This window comes from Ictalurus furcatus, chromosome 6 (genome assembly GCF_023375685.1).
Source record: "Ictalurus furcatus strain D&B chromosome 6, Billie_1.0, whole genome shotgun sequence".
NCBI lineage: Eukaryota > Metazoa > Chordata > Actinopteri > Siluriformes > Ictaluridae > Ictalurus > Ictalurus furcatus.
This window is the reverse complement of record NC_071260.1, coordinates 21,565,324-21,587,127: the sequence shown is the minus strand read 5'-3', so window position 1 is coordinate 21,587,127 and position 21,804 is coordinate 21,565,324. Positions and strand designations below refer to the sequence as shown.

The 21,804-nt window shown below is 41.3% G+C and overlaps 1 protein-coding gene and 1 long non-coding RNA gene across 8 annotated transcripts in view; one reads left to right on the top strand and one right to left on the bottom strand.

The window, feature by feature from the left end:
- zmp:0000001200 (dedicator of cytokinesis protein 9) overlaps positions 1-21,804 on the top strand; it is a 96,730-nt gene that overhangs the window by 37,591 nt on the left and 37,335 nt on the right. For 6 of the 7 annotated variants that reach the window (XM_053627094.1, XM_053627093.1, XM_053627096.1 and 3 more), the window contains exons 2-4: positions 12,805-12,921; positions 20,274-20,363; positions 21,132-21,214. In XM_053627094.1, the coding sequence (XP_053483069.1) occupies positions 12,805-12,921; positions 20,274-20,363; positions 21,132-21,214 (290 nt within the window). Of the gene's footprint in view, positions 1-444; positions 821-12,804; positions 12,922-20,273; positions 20,364-21,131; positions 21,215-21,804 lie in introns of those variants that run through there. The other variant, XM_053627098.1, reaches the window with a different exon arrangement.
- LOC128608916 (uncharacterized) lies at positions 14,992-17,195 on the bottom strand. The gene is made up of 3 exons (XR_008386138.1): positions 16,404-17,195; positions 15,640-16,088; positions 14,992-15,511 (listed from the first exon to the last, which is right to left on the bottom strand). It is a non-coding gene; the product is annotated as an uncharacterized LOC128608916 (long non-coding RNA).

Below are 21,804 nucleotides of genomic sequence, written 5' to 3'. Positions count from 1 at the left end.
GAGGAACGACAAGTGTTTTAGACGCTCTCTAAACAACCTTCTCGCTGAGTTTTAGTGGGAAAGTGTTCGTTTCTCAGGGTGACAGCCGTTATAAAATATTTGTATATCTCCTGTGTTGACATATGGACCTGTATGTCTTAAGACAGGGTGAAGGAGTCGCTGAGTTCCTACGAATCCAGACATGTAATATGATGATAAATTTTGGGCCGTAGGAAAAAAGAAAAACGGACATTGGAAACTTCAGCGAGAATGAAAAAATGCAGATTAGTGACCGTAATGAAGCGAATTACTGCAGTAGCCACAGGAAGCTCCAGCATCCTTCCTCTACACACTCACAGTCTCTGTCTGAAATTAACCAACTTACTGCACTCTGTGAGACAGCATTTATATTACTATGCTGTATCTCTCCTCCCCACTCTGGCTGTGTCTCACTCCAACTTGCCCACACACATGCATATACACACATAGATACTCAACCCCCTTTCCCATGCTGTGAGCGTTTCAGTGTAATATAGCAGCACTCACTGCTGTCAGAATGCACGGAGGTATCCACGCTGCACACGGCTCGACGCTGCTCTTCTCTGTGGAGCCAGACGGAAACTGGGTCACTGACGCTCAGGAGTGATGCACAGTCACCGCTCGAGTCATGGGCTGCACCACCAGCGTGATTCTGTTCGATGGACTACGCTCTGTGCTCCAGAGGAATTGTGGGTACTGGAAGAGCACGAGCGCAGCCGAGCTGCGTGGAACGTCGGAGACGGAAGCAGCCTGTGCCAGCTACAGAGAGTCGAGAGCGTGGCCTGTCAGGAATACTCCAAAGGTGTGGGACGAGGGTGTGTGTAATGTGCCCGTGCATGTATTTCGAAGATGATGAAGTCATGTCTGTTGCATCGTGGGTTGATTTGTTTGTTTGCTAAATTGCTTTATAGGAACATAACTCAGAAATGAGACTCAGAAGATATTCACGTATTGCAAGAGTGCTTAGTCACGGTTAGTACAATTCCTCAAAGCTGAATATCACTATAGCTTTTAGCTTGCTGTACTGAAGGATAGAAATGTTCCGTTTTCTATTTTGAAAGTGTGTGAGGGTGTGCCTGTTTGACGAGGAAATTACCTGGAAGAAACACAGTGAGAGAAGAGAAAAAGAACAGCTTGTATTGTAGGAGAGATTGCTGAGTGTGTGTTTGCAGGAATCGACCAGGCGATCATGGAGGAGGAAGGGCAGTTCCCTCCTCTTCCGTTTTCATTAATAAAGATCTGATTGCATCAAGAAACAGTATCCTGAGACCAGTATGCTTCCGTTATCCGTATTTTATGCATCGTCTTGCCTTCTCCAACTTGCATCATCCTGTCTGAATCTGCCACGTATGAGTGAACACACACCCGAGCATCCTCTTTCTCCTTCTGCGACTCAGACGCCACTAATGGGTCAATCGATCAATAGATGTTTATGGGTAGAAAACATTAAACTGGCTTTACCCGGTCTTGTCACAGTTGGGGTGTGTGTGTGTGTGGTTGGGTTAAAGTGCGTGTAAGCTTGTTTAATAGAAAGTCTAGCTTTGTTATTGTACTCAGTGCAGTGATTAGTGCAGCACAGCCTTTTCCTTCCTCTTCTAAACTCTCTGGATTGTCTGGGACAGAATGGGAAAGGGTGAGGGGTCATGTCTGTTGTGCAAAGGGTAGGGCTTTTAGTGACCTTTGGCTGATTCTAGTAAAGTAGTTTAAAGAATGCTGCAACATTTCTCTATCAACCATATCTCTATCCACTGTGTCTGTGCTGTACTGTGTGTGAGATCATGGTGATGGAACATGTGCACTTGAAACTTACTCATATTGGAAGTCCAACAGCTAATGTTTAATTCAACCAATAAACAGTTCAAATAAGCGACTGTATGAAGCAAACTATATCAGTAAATATGTAAGGTCGATATAGACGTGAAGGGAACTCTTAGCAAAGCTGTTCTTTTGTCCATATGTCCAGCGTGTCCAACAGAAGTGTGATGGCTTATAAATCATTTTTGACTCCACACTGTGCTTTGATAAGCAGAATAGTGCTGTGGTAAAAAGCAGTTTCTTTCAGTTAAGATCTATTACTAAAATCAAGATGATGCTCTCCAAGAAGGAGCTCGAAACGGTTATTCATGCGTTTATAACAACTTGGTTGGACCATTGTAATTCGCTCTACCTGGATTTGCTTAGAACAACTATTGATCGTTCGTAATTGGTATAAAATGCAGAAGCCAGATTACTGACATGAGCACATTACACCTGTGATCGCTTCTCTTCGCTGGCTACTGGTCAAGTTCCATGTTGATTTTAAAAAATGTAGCTTTTTGTTTTCAAAGCTTTGAATGGACTTGTGCCGCAGTATATTTGTGATCCTCTCACCCCATACGCTGCTTCAAGACACCTTCGATCATCCAGTCAGTTACTGCTCTTGGTTCCTCGTTCTCGTTTTAAGGCTAAAGGTAACCAGGCTTTCTCGGTGGATGCTCCTTGGCTTTGGAATAGTCTTTCTCTCCACATCAGATCTCCCTCCTCCATTTCTGTGTTTAAATCCTCTTTGAAGACGTATTTGTATTCTTTGTTTTAATTGACGGTGTAACATTTTTTCATTGGTCTTTTCTTTGTTTTTTTTGTTTCCTCTTTTCTGTTGTTTTAATTCTGTTTTATATTTCTTGTACAGCACTTTGGTTTGAAGATCTGTTGTTTGAAATGTACTTTATAAATCAATAAACTAAACTAAACATAATCCCAAATCATTTTCTCAGAAAAAGCTTTCACTCGTTCAGTCACTTGCAGTAAATGCCTATCCCGGGAACGCTGTGCTCGAGGTGGTAATACACCCCGGGTAAACTCATCACTGTTATCTCTGTAAAACCAGGTGAGGGCGCTGAAAGTGTCAGTTTAATTGCACATGGGGGCAGCGTTTGATCTTTAATACTACTGTTCACCCTTGAAAGACGAAAGGTAAAAACCTCAGGGCACCACTAGTGCTGTGCTGTTTCATGTGTTGTCACAGGACTTTGTAGCAGGTTAAGAGATCTACTGATGATGATGATGATGATGAATGAAAGGAAAAAAGAATGAACTGTGCTTCATGTTACAGCTTTATTTGGAAAGGTGAAATCAACTGAGTTTTTAATTAATTCATTTTTTTTATATCAACCTGTGCACAGTTATTTCTTTTTCCAGGAGTGCTCCTACATAACAGCTGCGAACTCTTCTCATGCATGTGTGTTAATTGCAGTCTTTTATTGTGATCAGATGTAACAAGCCTGTCGTAATTGAATTGCGAGCCTCCGTTGTCTTCGTTCGGATGACTGATTTGCTGTGGTTACAGCAAGAACAGCGCTGATTTGCCTAAGTGGAGTGGAATTTAACTGCATAGGATGCCTGCTGGCCTTTTTTCAGCCAACCCCTTTAAAGATTTTGCCCAGCACAAGACATCACTCAGACTGTAGAAATGGACACACACACACACACACACACACACACACACACACACACACACACTGTATGTGGCTATGGCACTCTTTCAGGATATCTAACTGTAGCAGCACTCGAGTTACATATACACAAACATCTAAGTCTTTACTTTAGATGAAGATTAAGGAGCTCATGGCATGGCCTTTTCTTCATGGATGAAATAGAAGATGGTTTTCCAGCTGGACCGACAACAGAGATGTAGCTCTGGCCACTTTCCCACCAAAAAGACTTATTGCCCACTTCTGATTTTCTGCTCAGATCTAATCGTTTTTTTTTTTGGCCCCGATAGCCTTGTTTGTAATCAACTAATAGCCGTCATTACAGTCCTCTTCCATCAAACCACTGCAAATGCACATTTTCCAAATCAGTAATGCACATGCATGATCCATGGAGTCAAGAACAAAATCTGTCATATGTTTTTATTTTTTTTTGTCAGACACTTGGTCATCGCAGTAGCAATTAAGTAAACAAACGTGATCACTTGATGATTTGCTCCGAAGGTCAGTTGGTAACTCATCAGCTGTTAAGGCTGATAAGGACAAGAAAACGAATGCTGGCCCAGATAGAGGGCGTTTGCAGTCATTCCAGCTACTACTGAAGTGCCAAGAAATATCATTGTGCAGAAGTGGACTCTGGAGTAATGTGTATGCCTGATTTGAGCTTTTTCATTACAGTTGTGAAGTGAAAAAATAACATCTGTTTCATGTTTTAGTCACAAAATTGAATTTGGGTCGAGTGAAACTTGTAATACGGACCTAACCTTTTAAGTTTCAAGTCTGACTCTTCTGTCAATCACACTTCCTAAATTAGTATAAGCTCTCAGGTACTTCCAATGGAAAGAATGTGTATAATGCTTTTGGGGAAAGTCGGGTCAGGTGTGTGCTTGTGTATGTGTCTGTGTGCATTCATTCCAGATGACACCCTATGGAGTTGATGGCTATTTCATCAGACTCTGGTTGTAAAACTGTCTGTAAACAAAAGGATGCTGTGAGTAATATTATATATGCTTTCTCTGATCCAGAGAGCAGACACTCGTACCCTCAGGAAGAGATAGACCAGAAGGCATTCTGACCTCGTGCCTTTGACGATTTGATGATCCCTTACACACACATATAGTGAAATTGTCCATGTGCCCCCAGGGTCAAAAGAAGGAAGGATGCTTATGACTGACTCGGTGGAAGGATGACGCAGTGTTTCCAGAGTGAGAGAGAGAGAGGACAGAAGAGAACTCATAAAGGCAGTTTTTAGGGAGCATGTGACAAATGCAAAAAGTAAAATATATATATATATATTATAAACAACAAGCCCCACATGGATTCTCTTCACTGAGATAGACGTGTGTAAGAATTCCTGAGAAACATAGGCAAAAACGGGCTCACAGACAAGATTAAGCCTGATGTCCAGCGTAGACATCTTGGAGATGAATGCAGAAGCAGGAGCTCACACACACACACACACACTGTCAAATGCAATAAAATGAACAGGACTTTGCCTGGTGGACACATTTTTATTTGACGTCAGTATAGATACCGCAAAAGCCTTTTTAAACAAAACCTTGTTGCAGTGTTTCTTTTGTCATATATTTTAGGATGAAATTTCAGTTTTGCCACACGTTTAAATTACAGCCCATTTAGTAAGTAAATTTCGAACATCAGCTTCAGACCGTGTTGTTCTGCTTATAGATTAACCAGAATGTATTCATCTTGCATGATTCAGCGTTGAGCCTCTTGAACCGCAGTAAGGACTTGTACACCACGATATTGTTCTTTTTCAATGCTATAATTTCTCCCAGACTTCCTGTTATGCAGTGCAACAAAAACCTGTACAGCAATTTCAGCATTCAAACACTGGTATATGGAACAGATGGCATATTTGATCAAACGTGTCCTTCACTTCATGCTGCAGTGTTGACTGTAGATGATACATAAACACTTACATTTCCAGCCTTTTGTTGCCGCCATCCCGACTTTTCTGAGAAGCGTTGCGGCCATAAAATTCAAAATGACGTTATTTTTTCCTTAAAATGGTACATTTCCTCAGTTTAAACATTTGATATGTTTTCTATGTTCTATTGTAAATAGCATATGAGTTTATGAGATTCGCAAATCGTTGCATTCTGTTTTTATTTACATTTTATACAGCGTCCCAACTTTTTTTGGAATTGGGGTTGTATTACCCACCTAAGATAGGTCTGCATTTTTATTTTGTGAATCACATGTAACGCCATTGATTCAGTGTTCTACAGAAATGCTATGATGCACAAAATATTCTAATTGGCATGAGCCGTCTGTGAAAAGTTAACCAATTAATTTTTTTTTTTTTTTTTTACTTTAGCTGTATGGTTAAATAAGACTATATTGACATATTAAGACTTCTGAAGAGCCTGTTAGATTTTAAAGCAGAAGGTCAACTTAATATTCAAGAAAATCAAGGGTGCACAAACCTTTTTCTTACACCTGTACAGAGAGACACACTCGCTTGTCCTACACAGCAGTCTGTGTGCATACAAAAAAAATGTATGTGGTGGGACGAGTCATTAGTGTGCAGGTAAATTCCATAGGCTCAGCTCACTCTTGGGGGAGGAGTGTGTGTGTGTGTGTGTGTGTGTAGGGTAACACAGCTGAGTGTAGGAGGAGTCTCCTGTCAGTGCCTAGAGTGAGTGAGAGAATAACTTTGGTGTGTGTTTGTGTGTGTGAGCGCGTTTGGGAGAGAAAGGAGTAGAACTTTAGAGCTCTGATAAGTTTCACTGCTGAAGGCTGAACTTTACTGGACATGCTGGCTTCTCCATCCAGCCATCATTCTACACTGGAGAGACCCACATCCAGTGCTTCTGCTGGATTGTAACTGAAAAGATTGGAATTTTTTTTTTTTTTTGGGACGGGAAAGAGAGCGAGAGAGGCTGAAAGCATGCAGGGCAGGGCAGCTAAAGGGCCGAAGATGGTGATTGAATCTCCACGGCAGTTTAAAGCTCAGCCTGTTATCGAGCCAGAGCAGAGCAGCAACTCAGCACAGACAGCGGTAAAACACGCACACGCGCGCGCACACACACACTGCAACAAGTGCACCAGTTTGATGTTGTGGAAATAGTTGTGTGTTGAAATTGTAAAAATCAGAATTTTGACTACATGACTTATATTGACAAATATTTTGAGGGAAGAGGTTTATATGGATGGAGGTGGAATTCTCACTGAACATCATGAATGTGTCATGAATCAGTTCCTAGATCATGTACAGTTATGTCGGTGTTCTGATGAGAAATTTTCCGTGTGTGTGAGAGAGAGTGAGTGTGAAACTGTGCATATAAGAAATAAGGCAGGTGATAGAAGCAGATTGAAGAGGTGTAAAATGGAGTATTATAAATGAAATATAGGAGTAGATAGGAGATTATTAATGAAAGAAGGTGGTTGATTTGGAAGTTGTGTAGTTAGTGTTAATTATAGAATACAACTACAGTGTGTAAAAAAAAAAAAAAAAAATTAAAAAAAAAAAAAGGAAGAAAGGTGACCTGTATCTTTGTCACTCCCTTACAACGGAGCAGCAAACTACATTGTTTTGACCCAAAGTTGTAGACTAGAACGACAATTTCAGCCTTCTGCACTGATGCATAAGGCTCGTGTGTTTCCGTGTGCAAAGCTGTAATGTTACAAGTGTTGCCCCATAAATAAACATCTGCTCTCCTAACCGCACCAGCTGTTACGGGTTGTAACAGGAGCATTAGTTGGGGCTTCCCAACACTTATCCACTCAACACCCTGTACTACACACACTCTGCGAATGGAAGGAAACCTTTTGGGAATCTTGGGAAATGAATATCATTGATCATAGACAGCAGTGGTTGATCATTTTTAGAGAATTGCAAAGTTAACTGGAATTGCAATGAATGCACGGACAATTCTCCCCTTTCCGCCGAACCAATCCTGGGCGTTTTATTAAGGAGGCTTTCACACTGGCAGGTTAGTCTGAAACACAGCACGGTTTGCATGAAAAACTGCTAATGTGAAAGCTGTCATGCGGACGGGAAGCGCGCCACGGTACCGATCCCGAGACTACCTGTAGGAGGGGGTCCGAGTTTAGGTTGCACTGGAACTGTGCCGCGATTCCCGTGAATGTGAACGCAACTCGTACTCGGGTCCGCGCTTATTCAGGAAGTCAAGTAGCCCGCACGTGTGTTTTAGCCGATGACGACATGATTCGTTTCCACAACACACGTGTACCATGAGTGGCAAGGAAAAGTTGTGGGACACAGAAGAAGTCCACTGCTGCTCATAATATCTGCTGCACATAACAGTACCAAAATAATTTTTTTAAACAATAAAAAATATGGTGAGTTGCGCTGTGTTCTCCATGCGTGTTTGTGATGAACGCAAACGCATCGGGGTTCGATAGAATCGAGCGAGTCTGAAACCAGACGCCGGGAACAATCACGGGAAATGTGAAAACCACCCAAAACTGTGTATTTTTAATTAGTTGATTTTGAAGGAAAAGATCTGGGCAGTTCTGTTGCAGAGATCATTTCTTGGCCAAAAAATATAAGCAAAACTTATATTTAACTTATGCTTAATATATGAGACAAATCAGTTATTCCATCTTTGATATTTTTATTGGTCACTTTAACAATTACAAACAGAACCTTTAAAGTGCACCTATTACGGTTTTCCAAATATTACCTTCCAGTATGTAGTATGTTATACAGCTGTTTGTGAATGTAAAAACATCTTCAAAGTTTCAAAAATCAAAGCACACGAAAAACAGAGTTATTGACTCCGATTCTGAACAGCTGAAACGAGTCATTAGTAATTCCAGACTTTACTTCCTGTACTAACCTACGTAGGTTTGTAACAAAAAGCCCCGCCTCTGGTCTTCATCGGCTGCTCGTGAACAGACGGAGCTGAAACTCGTTATGGTAGTGGGCGTTTCCTTTTTGACACACACTGACTGTGGTAAACCAATCAGAACAGACTGGGACATCTGACCAATCAGAGCAGAGTATGCTCTCTGAAAGGAGGAATTTGGACTGAATCCTTTAGAACAGATCATTGAACGAGTCGTTTGTGACACTGGGGAATAAAAGGTGATGCTGCAATTTAAATTATGAGCACATTAAAGGGTTTTTTGACCTTGGATGCATGTAAATCTATTTTATGAGCCCTTTTAAAAAGAAAATTAGGCACGTTTCAAAACTATAATAGGTGCTCTTTAAGAAGCAGAAGCAGGTGCTCTGGCTGAGTGATCAGGAGGAAAGTGTGTGTGTATGTTTGTATCAGCAGAGTAACACAGCTATCATTTCTCCTGTGGGCTTTAGTGTGTGAAGCATTTTGTCAGTGGTGTGGGTGAGACCCGGATCCAAACATATGGGAAGCATCATCAAAACCTTAAACAACAGTGGGAGTTAAGCACACACACATGCGCGCACACCCAGTGCACACTACCACACTGCAATCTGAACACATTCCACAGTTCTGACTAAATGAGAGCGCAACCACAATAACTGCATTTCATGTCATTGTGAACACAACTGTCCAAACCTTAGTGGTTGTTTTGATGCCTTTGAGCCTAAATAAAGGGCTGAACTTCCTGTGTGCACAAAGGTCAGGCGAATTCTTCACCCCTATGTGACTCTGTGCCCTGGCAGGCATTCGTGCTTTTTCAGTTTGGACGGAACTCGTTCAGGAAATAAGGATTTAATTATAATGGTTATAATAATCCCGAGGTTAAAATTACCATGTTGTTATTTGTGTTTCTTGTTAGTTTCATAACCGGCCTTTATGTGGAGCAAACTTGTATTCATTATGTGTACGTTTAAGGGCGCTTTCAGACCTACCTTCTTTGGTGTGGAACTTTGGTTAGTTTGGACAGATGTGAACACTCCACCCTTACTCAGGTGTACACCAAACAATTGGAAACGGCTCCTTATCCACGTTGAATGCTGGTTCAGTTTGTTACTAGTGAGAATACGGTTTCATGATGGTCCCCACCGAAACGATGTGAACGGGACTAAGAGCTTGTATAATCATGGTAAAGCTAGTTTTGTTTTTGACTCTTAATACATTTAAAGGGAACGCGAAAGCTGTCGCTGTTAGAGCTGTCTGATTTACAAGCTCAAGAATGATGCATGATACACAGCACATATGTCGTAAATGCTGAAAAATAAACAACACTTCTCTCCTATTTATTTCTAGAGCACATGTACAGTGGCACAGGATTAAGTGGTAGTTAATACTATAGTATTCTATATTTATTCTACTATAGGATTCTCTAGTCTATATGTAAGGGATAATTCACTTTGCATCTGGTGCATTAAAATGTAGTAAAAAAATGCACACCTAGCCATGGATTATCCCGCTTATACCATGGTCATGTGCCAGCACTGGCAAGTTAAAGCTGTCATTGTTTGCAGAGCAAAATTTGACTGAAACAATAAAAATAACGGTTCCTTTTGTTATTTTATTTACGGATCGTTAGATCTAGAATTCCGCCCGCTGTAAATCATACACATGTATGATAAAGTATGTGATAAGATTACATTTATTTGGATGGATTATAGTAAGTATTTATGAGAGGAAGAGAGAGATTGTACGTGTGTGGATTACCTGTGTCTGTGCCACGTCTCTACTAATAATGAAGCTTTGAGTTTAACTGTATATTACTATGGTTACAATCGTTAATAGGCAGTGCATTAATTTAGAACGGTGATTAAACTGACTGGAAATACCTGTGGGATATACGGTTTTAACACACACCTTCCAGCCAATCAAAGTCAGGTATTCTGACAGACCATGCTATAATAAATGGTAAATCTTCTGCACTTATACAGTGCTTTTTTAACCTTAGCGGTTCCAAAGCGCTTTACACTGTGTCTGATTCACCCATTCACGCACACACACACACACACCAGTTGTAGCAGAGCTGCCATGCAAGGCGCTAACTTGCCATCGGGAGTGACTTGGGGTTCAGTGTCTTGCCCAAGGACACTTCTGCATGTGGAGTCACGTGGGCCGGGAATCGAACCGCCAACCCTACGATTAGTGGACAACCCGCTCTACCACCTGAGCCAAAGCTGCCATCAAGAAACTGTAGTATACTATATTTTCTTGAATAAACATGAAAGAAGACCAGAGCCAGATGTCAACAAAAATCAAACTTGATGTTAAAACATCTGAAGTAACAGTAAGAATCGGATATGAAGTGCTTGTGATCTGATACTGGTTTGTAGTACATGACGCGATCTCCTACTCTGTTTAATGACTTACTGATTTGTCACCTGTCTTGTCATATGATTGTCATTACTGTTATGTCTATACTGCTTCTGTGAGCTTATGATTAACCTAAAATGCACACTCATGCACAGATAGTTGTGTGTCTGAGCTGTATTCTCTGCTGTGTGATGCTATCAGCTGTGAGGAACATACCATGCCTGCCCTGTTATCAGCGAGCCCTTCATGACTGACTCACCTGGGGGTGGGTGTGTGTGTGTGTCTTTGTGCTCCAGTGTAGCGGTACAGTATATACGTGTATGCACGCATGTCAGTGATTTAAAGTTGTACTTAGGAATGAAGTGAAGCAGAAATGGAAAAATGCGTGGACGTGTATGTTTCATTTACACCTGTATGTTCCTCTATCAGAGATGGCGGTTCAGTTCTGATGTCAGAAGTGTGGCGTGCGTCTGTGCTTCCAATCCTATAGTGGGTCAGATAACAATGCTTAGTAAAACTATTCCATCACCATGGTGATCCCTCTGACATCACCTAGCTAATATCAGGACCAGATGTGGAGCAACCTGCGATCTCACTGACCAGAGAACGCTGAAGTCATACTTGCTTCCTCACATGCGCACCCACCCACACACACACACACACTTCTAGCATACCGATCTTATTGAAGCATATTATTATCAGCCCTCATCTGAGACTCATACCTGTCCTGCTCAGTCATCTTTTGGAGATTAGTTAGATTCTTTCTCACTTTGTTCTGTCCAACTTGCACCTTCATTGTTCAATGCTAAAGAGAAGTGGAAGAAGGAAAGACAAGCATTTGAGACGTTTTCATTTCCATTATTGTTGAACTTTTTTGTTCCAGATACCGATCCCAGAGAGACTTGAAGAGTTAGTGTTCTCCTTTAAAGATCTAGGGCTGCTCCATAAAACTCCAGAGTGTGTCTTGTTAGTCCAAACCCTACCTGTGTGTCAAAAATGTGGTAGAAAGCTATACGTTACAGGTTTCGGAAACGTTAGACAATCTGTAGTTTTTGTCATTCAATGTGACAAAGAACCAATTGTTTTGACAGGAAAAGGCCATTTGAGACTGAATGGGTTTGTGTGTGTGTGTGTGGGGGGGGGGGGGGGATCCTATGGGGGAGGTAAAGGTGAAAACGGAGCTCTAACAAAATCAGACCTGCTTGCACCAACATACAAACAGTGTGGAGGACTGTAATCTTGTGGATTAAGCTTCTAGTGCAGCTGAGGTTAGGATGGCATAAACTCCCACATAATTGTGTGAGCTTCATTGCTACAGTGCTTCAAAGCCTGTTTCCCCATCAGACTGATAAAAATGGTGTACAGATGTGTTTTAAAAACAGAGGTGTGGCTAGCCAGTTAGATTGTAGCTGACCAGTTAATGATACTGTATACTCTGACACTAAAATGAGCTAACCTGGCTACGAATGGGCAACAAAAGAAATAAATTCACCTGAATTGTAAGTTCGGTTTCTGCTAAAGGCTAAGGATGAGACGGTGAACGTTCCTTGAAGCCCTATGTGTATTGGGATGTGTTCTCTCTTCTATGAAAACTCCTACACGCATACACCAACATTTCTGTCACACCCAAAAAAGACCAGATCGGTTAACATACACTCCTCCCCCACCCTTTTCTCTTCCATCTGGTGTATATTTTCTTGTTTTTGTTTTTTTGTTTGTTTGTTTTTTTTAAAACCTTTTCTCTCAATTTTTTATTGTTTCTGATATTTCCATATCCTTCCTATTATTATTCACTATCGCTCTGTCTCCACTCTCAATGAATCCGAGCTCGCTTAAATGATGTATCTTAAGCAGAGATTTGAAAAATACCTCAAGTTCTCAGAAAGTGTACTGTATGTATTTTATCAGATGTGAAATGCAAGTGAGCCCAGTTGTTTGATGATATCATGAAACCTTGGCCTGCATTCTTGGATTACTTTTCCTATTAAGCAGTGCTTCCTTTCAGATTATCTGTGCCACACTGAATTTATCACATTGCAAATAATGAATGTGACGATGTGTGTGTGTGTGTGTGTGTGTGTGTGTGTGTGTGTGTGTGTGTGTGTGTGTGTTTGTGTTTGCAGCTAAAGCCACGTTTGATTGAGCCGTTGGACTACGAGAGTGTCCTGGTCCAGAGGAAGACTCAGATCCTTAGCGATGTGCTCCGAGACATGCTGCAGTTCCCTTTGGAGGATTTTCAGGTGAGACTACCTGGCAACCCATCTTTTAATCTGATGGTGCAGTTTAACTGTGTAGTCATTTATAGTTTCCAACAGCAAATCTTTTAAAAGGACGGCTGCGGTGGCGTCTTTGAGTATACACAGAGAAGTAAATGCTTATTGTTCTTGCTGTTGAAACTAATACAGGGGGATAAATAGTTCACAAGGGTACAGCTGGAGGGCTGGGTGAAGGGAGAAGGTGTAGCTTGACATAATAGGGTGCAAATTCCTTAGACACACCCTGAACTCACACACACACCTCTCTAGTTACCCAAAAAGAGGCTTTTCTCATTGTGTTACTTTTCAACTTGGTGTTATTGGGTTACCAGGATATTCAACTGGGATGTAAGCAATTCTTGGATTTGATAGAAATCGGTGTGAAGACTGAGCAGTCGTTAACATGCGATTCACAAGCATAAAAACACAGACTGATCAGCCGACTCATAAGCAACCAGTAGCCTTGAGTAAACTGCACTTTTACAAGTGTCCAACAAAAAAAATTCACGATGGATTAAAGTATGTACGGTAAATATTGTAGAATACGTACAGTATACAATGATGTAGTGCTCATCAGTGCTACTCTACTACTCGTATGAAAAAAAATTCATACTTATATTAGCTGATTTAAAAAGTGGTAATGCGCTCTTGCGGTTATGAAATGTAGGGTACAAATGTCAACATGGAAAAATTCAATAAAACGATTCTTTTCATGTATGTCACATTTCCTCCATCTCTTATTTCCATACGATTATTTTCCACAGTGGAGAATAATCAGCGTTGTAGTGGTTTGATGTGTTACCACCCTAAAGTTGATAATTTTCCAATAACAGCACATTTTATTCTACTTCTACCACAGCAATTTGCCAGCAAGTACAATTTTTGTTTATTAAAGAACACGTTGTACGTTTTTTTTATCCATTTAATGTTGTGCATAATCCACAAAACAAGTTACTATTATCGCTTAAATTATAGTAGCTGTAAACGGTCGTTCCCTCACCAGCATCTTTTTTTTCCTCTACATGTATGTGAATAAGACAAAATTAGACAAAATGCAGCTAGTCACGTTAACAAGAAACTGCAAAGAGCACAGCCCTTCTTCCTGAAGACTTTCCCATGGCCGTAGACTTCACCGTTAAAAAGCACTGACACTGGAGACTCCTACAAAAACGATAAATAAATGTCTCCTCATAAACAATCACCCGAGACAGAAAATCCATTTGTAACTTTAACAGAGCAGAAGCGTTAATGTTGGCATTGTGTTAAGTGTTGAGTGGAAAATGGTGGAAGCAGTGCCACATATGTGGCAGTGGCAGATTTAGTGCATGAGTGTGCGTGTGTGTGTGTGTATGCGTGCGTGTGTGTGGAGCTCAGGTTGCAGACTGTAGTGCTAGCGTCTGAGTGGGAGGTCTGCTTCAGACAGCTATACAAACAAGGAGAGGAGTGGCACGCTGTGTAAGGGACAGTGACCCAACAGACCCGAGGTCACACCCTTCAACTAGCTCACTATTTAAAGTGTATGGGTAATACTCACCCTGCCTTGTGCCCCGAGTTCCCTGGGACGGGCTCCAGACTCCCCGCCACCCTGTGTAGGATAAGCGGTATGGAAAATGGATAGATGGATGGATGAATACTTCTCATTATAAAAGAGCCTCAGTGTAATATTTAACAGATGTTTGCTGATTGTAATGATTTCTCCAAACATCATGCAGGCGGTGAGAGAGGGCTATACCAGGAGAGTATTAGAAATGGTTTGGGGTGTGTGTGTGTGATTCTTATATTCACAGTTTTTATATGTGAAATAGTTTATATTTGATTTCAAAGTATTTTAAACTAAATTATGCTTCTATGCAGACACACACACAGGTTAATGGAGGCAGGGCCGACCATCAGTATTTCTGACATATGTGTTTGAAAATATATTTTTAATGTTTGTTGACAACATGTTGGTGTGATTCTAGCAGATTTTGGGCCGGGAGATTTCTAAAGCTTGAAATGACCTGCATATCAAAGGCACTTTCTGTTTCCGAACAGTTCATGAGTACAGTACAGCAACTTCCAAATGCCTGACCATCTCATCAGGGATGAAATGGAGATGTAGAAGATTGTTGACTGACTTATTGCTACCCAGCATGGTGCAAAAAAAACAAAAAAAACAATGTGATTGCTGTTACTGGATGTTTAAAAGAATTTTTCAACTCGAAATAAAACTATACAGTATAATTGATTGAACGCTAAATGATTTATTGGAGACCAGCAGTGTGATTCTGCATTAAAGTTAACCTAGCATTAACAACACACGTATCGCATTCTGCTAAAGTACGGGATAAAGTAGCCAAGTGACTATCGAAGTATTTTGATGTATATTTCTTTTCCCTGAATGGAGGTTGAGACAGGAATACAAAACAGAACTGACTACAAGAACCCAAGAACTCACTCTCTACAACTTGCAGCTCTTAGCACGCAGAGAGAGTGCATCGCCTGGCTCTTTCTGTGAGTTCGCTCAGTAATATCAGCGCTAATGTCTTTCCCGTATCTGTGCTTCAGGCTGCGTGGCATTCTTCAGGAAATCCTTCTACACATACACATTAGACAGTACAAGAGGATTGCAGCATATTGATGTCATAACTCTAGTGTATGATTGTGACATGGAGTGTGTGTGTGTGTGTGTGTGTGTGTGTGTGTGTGTGTGTGCGCGCGCACATGTGAAGGTCAAACAGCTGCATAGGAACTCTCAGCGATGGGACGACAGCCTTGACTGCACCCATTTATCTTTCCTGTAACTCTTTCTCCCCCAGTATCTGTCTGTGTGTTTCACTTTGCCAAGAAACGTGATCTTAGAGAAAAGATACAGTGTGGTCAGAGCGACAGGTGATCCTCAGCCTCTCTGTAAGAATTTTCAACACCGCCTTAAGGCAAGCACAGAAACAGAGCTCTGTCACTCAGTGCTGGAAGTGTTTGCTCTTCTGTAGATTTCAGGCTGCTGGTGCGTGTGTGTGTGCGTGTTAGTTGGAGAACACTGTGGATGTGGTCATTGAGTGGGTTAGTGGGATGTGCATGCTGAGAAGTGGGCCTGTGGTGGGTTTTAGGAGAAATGTAGGCCACAGGGGGTTTTCTATTTGAATGATTGTTGCTGCTGGCACGGTCTAAATCTGAAAATGAAAGAAGTTGGGTTTAAACTGATTGTTCCTTTAGGCTTTTTTTTTCTGTCTGTTTTTCTTGTTCTCTCACTCTGTTGTCTGTCCCCCACCCATTCTGGTGCTAAAAAAGTTGCAAGTGTTGTAGCAAACATTACAAATTTGTAGTCCTGAAATAAAAACTCTATAATAATAATGATTATAAAAAGGGTTAATCCCTTTAAGTCACAGGTTCCCAACCTCCTGGAATACACCCTGTCCTGTGTATTTTAGGCCCTGTTTAAACTAGTGCATTTTCGTTTTAAAACGCATAACTTTTGCTACACTTACGCCTGTCGTCTACTCCAGCTTTTGGAAACACCGAAGACCCCATTTTAGTTTGAAAACTCCGGGCTCACGTTTCAGCGTAAACAGACCAAAATGAAGACTTTTGAAAATGAAGGCGTGGCTTTGCCACATTCGCTCCCTGATTGGGTCTTCTGCATCATTGCATATCCTTGCCTGGTTCCTCGAGCCCCTACAGTATGACCATTATGCTACCTTGATCTTATACACAACAACATGGAGACTGAACCATAAGCTTTGCTGGCTTTGTTTTCATTCTTAGCAGCCATTGTGCAGTTAAATTCTGTATTTTATAATACTGCAGCTGTCTACATGTGCAAAAGGCGAGCTATGATCGGCAACAAATCTCATTTCGAGCAGTGCAAGCCCTACGTGGAACGCCGGTTTGTTGTGCCTGCCGGTGACTAGCAACCAACTTCCTGTTTACACTTGTATACGCATGCCCAGTGTGCATGAATGGTCATGTGACCATTTCAGCCCATGTGACCCACTTCAACTCAGGAAGGGGCTGTTAATTGGCTCATTAGTTCAAACAGGGAAACGGAAATGTTCAGGACAGGGGTGAACTCTCAGACCAAAGCTGGGAACCTGGTATCAATTGTCATAGTAACTGAAAAAAAAAAAACAGAAAATGTTAAAAATCTAAATCGACATGAAAGCATAAAGTGTGTTCCCATCATGTCAGAATTGTTCCAATAACTATATTTCAACTTGTAAAACCTGTTCAAGTCTTTTTTTCACTTCTTACTACCCAAGTAGAAGTCAGTTCTAACATAATAGCATGATTTTAAACAAAAATGACCAGTAAAAATGGCAGCGGCTTCCACAGTGAAAGTCTGGAAAGTAATGCCAGGATTGAACTTGATTTCACTCTGTACATATCTAAACATTCTGCTGTAAATTATTTTGGAGTAATGACCTCTTATACTATGTTTAGAGAAAAAAACTTTGGAAGAATGAGAGGCAGACATAGTATAATAGTAATGTTAATAGTATTATTAGCTGCTTGAAAGCAAGCTAAAATGTTTGCTACATTAATAATATTTAGCTAATATTTTCTGATGTATCTTCATTAATAAAGGCTGAGTGAGTGACTGACTGACTGACTGACTGACACTATGTGACTGAGTGAGTGCCTGTGTGAGTGAGTGACACTGACTGACTGACTGTGTGAGAGAGTGAATGACTGTGAGTGAGTGACTGTGAGTGAGTGACTGACTTTGTGTGAGAGTGAATGACTGTGAGACTAAGTGAGTGACTGTGACTGACTGACTGAGTGAGTGACAGTGACTGACTGTGAGACTGACTGACTGACTGTGTGACTGACTGACTGTGTGAGTGACTGTGTGACTGACTGAGTGAGAGTGAGTGACTGTGAGACTGAGTGAGTGACTGTGAGACTGAGTGAGTGTCTGTGAGTGAGTGACTGACTGACTGTGTGACTGAGTAAGTGACTGTGAGTGACTGACTGACTGTGTGAGTGACTGACTGTGTGACTGACTGTGACTGTGTGAGTGACTGACTGTGTGACTGACTGTGACTGTGTGAGTGAGTGACTGTGACTGAGTGACTGACTGACTGAGTGAGTGTGTGTCTGAGTGAGTGACTATGTGACTGAGTGAGTGACTGTGTGAGTGAGTGAGTGACTGTGTGAGTGATTGACTGACTGAGAGAGTGTGTGACTGAGGGAGTGACTGAATGAGTGGGGTGGATGCTTTGCAAGAGGATAGTAGGCCCTGATGTTGCTGTCCTTCTTTTCACTCTGTAGCTGTGCCCTTGAGATTTCAGCTGTGCGAGTCCTCTCTTCACACACATGTGTAGAGTCAGTCTTTCCCCAATCATACACACAGTGTTAACTCCTAACCATATGCAAGGGTGTTTAAGTAAGCATAGGAGTTTGAGAGAGTGTGTGTGGAGAGAGAGAGAGTGCGGTGGGGTGTGTATTTTGCATGCTGCAGTGTGTGTTTGTGTGTGTGTGTGTTTTGGGGGGGGGTCTGTGACTGGATTCAGTACCTCCTCCAACAACTCAGCTGCATTCCAGCACTGTTTTAACTCTTTTACTGTATGTTTCCATCTCTCCCTTCATCCAAACACACCACCACCTTTTCACTTCTCCTCTCTAGCTGATTCTCATCTTCCCTACAGGAAGTCGGGATTGGAGAGAGGAAGTGGTGCAACAGTAGCAGGTTATTGTGTGAAGCTCTTATGGACCCTGTGGAATGCCACATTAAAAACACTTCATTACTGGACATTCCACTGCTGTGTCTCTGGACTTCTTTTAAATCCACTGTTTCACTCACTGCAGTCTGAGAGGAGCCAACACCTCCTCTACCTCATACTCACTCTAAACGCTTCACATTCTCAACTGGCAGAGGATCTCTTTCAAAATCCAGTGTGTATTCTTAAACAACTAGTTTAGTGGGGGGGCGGATGCAATTTCCAAAATGTTCCCTTTACCCCAAAATTTTGCTTGCCTGAATACGCACCCATTCACAATGTATTTAAGGAAGAGAATTTGGGTGGGTTCCATTGCTCGTTAGCTATATTAACCCCAGTGCAAAAGTTAAGAATAAAAGGTCAGACTCCAGACGTGTCTGACCAGCTGCATCTGGAGAAAGGGAGATTTTCTGTTTGTCCAAAGCTACATTCTTTAAAAAAAACAAAAAAAAACAGGTTCCTCAAGGCTTCTTTGGATGCTTAAAAATGATAGCTTTCCTAAGTGCTTCTACTTATAAATCTTTTGTAGGGTTCTTGTCTCGTGGTTCCTCCAGAGGGACAAACTGAAGAATGTTTTAGGGTGCTACATTAAACTTTTTTTTTTTTTCTGTGTGCACGTTTATATTCAGGACCGAAATGTAAATCTCCCTTTCCCCGAAATGCTTACCTCTTCAACAAAACGGGAATATAGCAACTCGGGTGGATTTAAATTCCAGATTTAATAAACAATGCGCATGTCAGCGAAGTGTAGAAAAGTATGATCTTGACTCCTTAAGGCCGGTGGAGCACTTGACAGTAAAACTGCTCCTTCCTGTGGTTTGTTCTATTGTAGGATGTGAGTCAGGAAGGGAATTTTTACTCTGGCATTGTTTGGCTAAGTTTAACCGACGTGCTTTGTTTACCTGTCACTGAAGTGGCTGTCTCTGCAGCAAGAATTCTGACTTTTCATCACACACACCCACACACCAGCTACGGAGCTTCTCGAAAACTCCCTGTTGGAGAGTGTCTAAAAGAGTCAGCTTATTTATGAAAGACTTTCCACATATTTTTATTGGGGATATTGTGCCTCTGGAGAACGCAAGTAAGTAAAGGCAACCCGGTTTAATTCGGTTTCAGTATTTGTCTTTATCATCAGTCATCATGACAACAGGAGGCTGAAGCTGAACAATGAGCCTCCTACTCCTCTGCCTGATCCTTTGAGCACAGCCAGACCTAGGAGTGGCCATCAGACAGGAATAATATTGAAAAGCCGTTTTGGAAAATCACACCCAGCTGGACTGTACAGGTTTTTTATTTTTTTTTTATTTTTTATTTTTAGGAATGGCTTTTGTATGTGATGCTGAAGCAATACTGTGAAAATACTGATGGGTAGTATCAGATATTTTTTTTTATCAGATATGCCTTTCATATCAAGTGAAAAATATAGGCTTATCCTTCAGCTGTGCAGGTATGAGGTATTGTTATTTTTGAGGATGGATGTTCTTCACCCAAATCACTGAATCTGTATTTTAAATCATGGCCTGCTTTTCCACTTCCATATGAGGCCCCCTTTCTTTTCTGACAGTAGTGTGATAAACATCCTCTTCTTCTTCTTCTTCTTCTTATTTATTTATTTTTTTTACTATTTCTCTCCTGCAGACCTGCATTCTGCGCCGGCAGATCCGCACTCTGTACCCATCAGTTCCAGAGAATGCCCAGAGAGAAGCACACAGCCTGTTCGTGCAGGAGGTAAGAGACGGACTGGTCTCTCAACCACTGAATGTCCTGTAATATGTTGTAATGTTACTATACAGACAAAAACGCCCAGTGTGTTAATAATGATCATGTTCGAAATGATTCAGCTGTAGATTTTCGAGAGGTTATTCAGCACACATCAACACTGAAACACACAGCTCTCAGCACTGGACTCTGTGGATGTACTTCAGTGTTTATAGACTGAACTTTGGCCAAGTATGAAGCATTCATCTCCTGTAACACACACACGTGCTATAGAGTATCATAAAAAGGAGAAGAGTTTAACCAGCTGGTGTGTGTGTGTGTGTGTGTGTGCGCGTTAAGGAGATGTAAGGCTTTAACGTATCCAAAGTTCACTCTATAAACAATGGCGTTTGAGAATTAATTTGACATAATGTGAGCGATCCATGTTAGTTTTGTAATCTTGAATAGATATCTACCATTTTTATTACCTTACTTAAAGCGTTTCAGTTCTCGTACTGTTTTTATTTATTTTATTTTTTTTTTTTTAAAAACCTACTCTGAGATGGGAACCAAATGGTGGAACATCCTGATTGAAAAGAGAAGAGGCCCCTGTTCTTTCATCTTGCCCTCTCTTCCTGAGCAGTCAGATTGGACAGAGAGCAAAGAGATTTTCCCTTTTACCCAGGATGACTTTTGATGAAATTGTGGACTGAAATAGCATTTGGACTATTTCTGTGGAGCAAACACACAGTATCATGTTATGGCTCTAACAATCGTTTATTGTTCCTGTTTTCCTAGTGTCTTAAGACCTACAAATCAGACTGGCACGTTGTCAACTACAAGTATGAAGATTATTCTGGTGACTTTCGTCAACTCCCCAAGTAAGACACGCCGTATTTCTTTTAGCCTAGTCTCCTTAGCTTAAACAAAAGACAGGATCTATACAACCTGTACCTCAGACAAGTTTGCACAAGCCAAACAATAACTACATAGAATCATGGATTTAACAGAGTATCACTGGCAATTGCATTGTGTGCATGTGTGTAATTGTCAAAGCATGTCAGTTCTTGGAAAACTGGAGTCTGTAAAAATGCGCATTTCCTCCTCGTAGTAATAATGGAGCCAGTGGAACAATGTATGAGTTCATCTGTTCCTGTAGGGACACAGAGCAGTCGAGGGGAGCCACATGAATTCTTCACTCTTTTAATTAGATCTGGTTTTCTCATCACTACGTCTGAAGGAATATAGAGAGAGTGACAGATGAAAAAGCACAGATGGCCAATAAAAGCAGTGAATGCCTGAGAACAGAAAACAAACCATTACTAACAGAGAGACATTAGTGCTCTGTCAGTCAGCTCTCTGAATTCCGTGACACTACTTTTGAAAGTTTAATCAGACCTCATGCTTCATCATAGACTGTATTTTCATGCTAGTCCTGTTAACGGCATCGTAACGTGTGTTCATCTGTTTG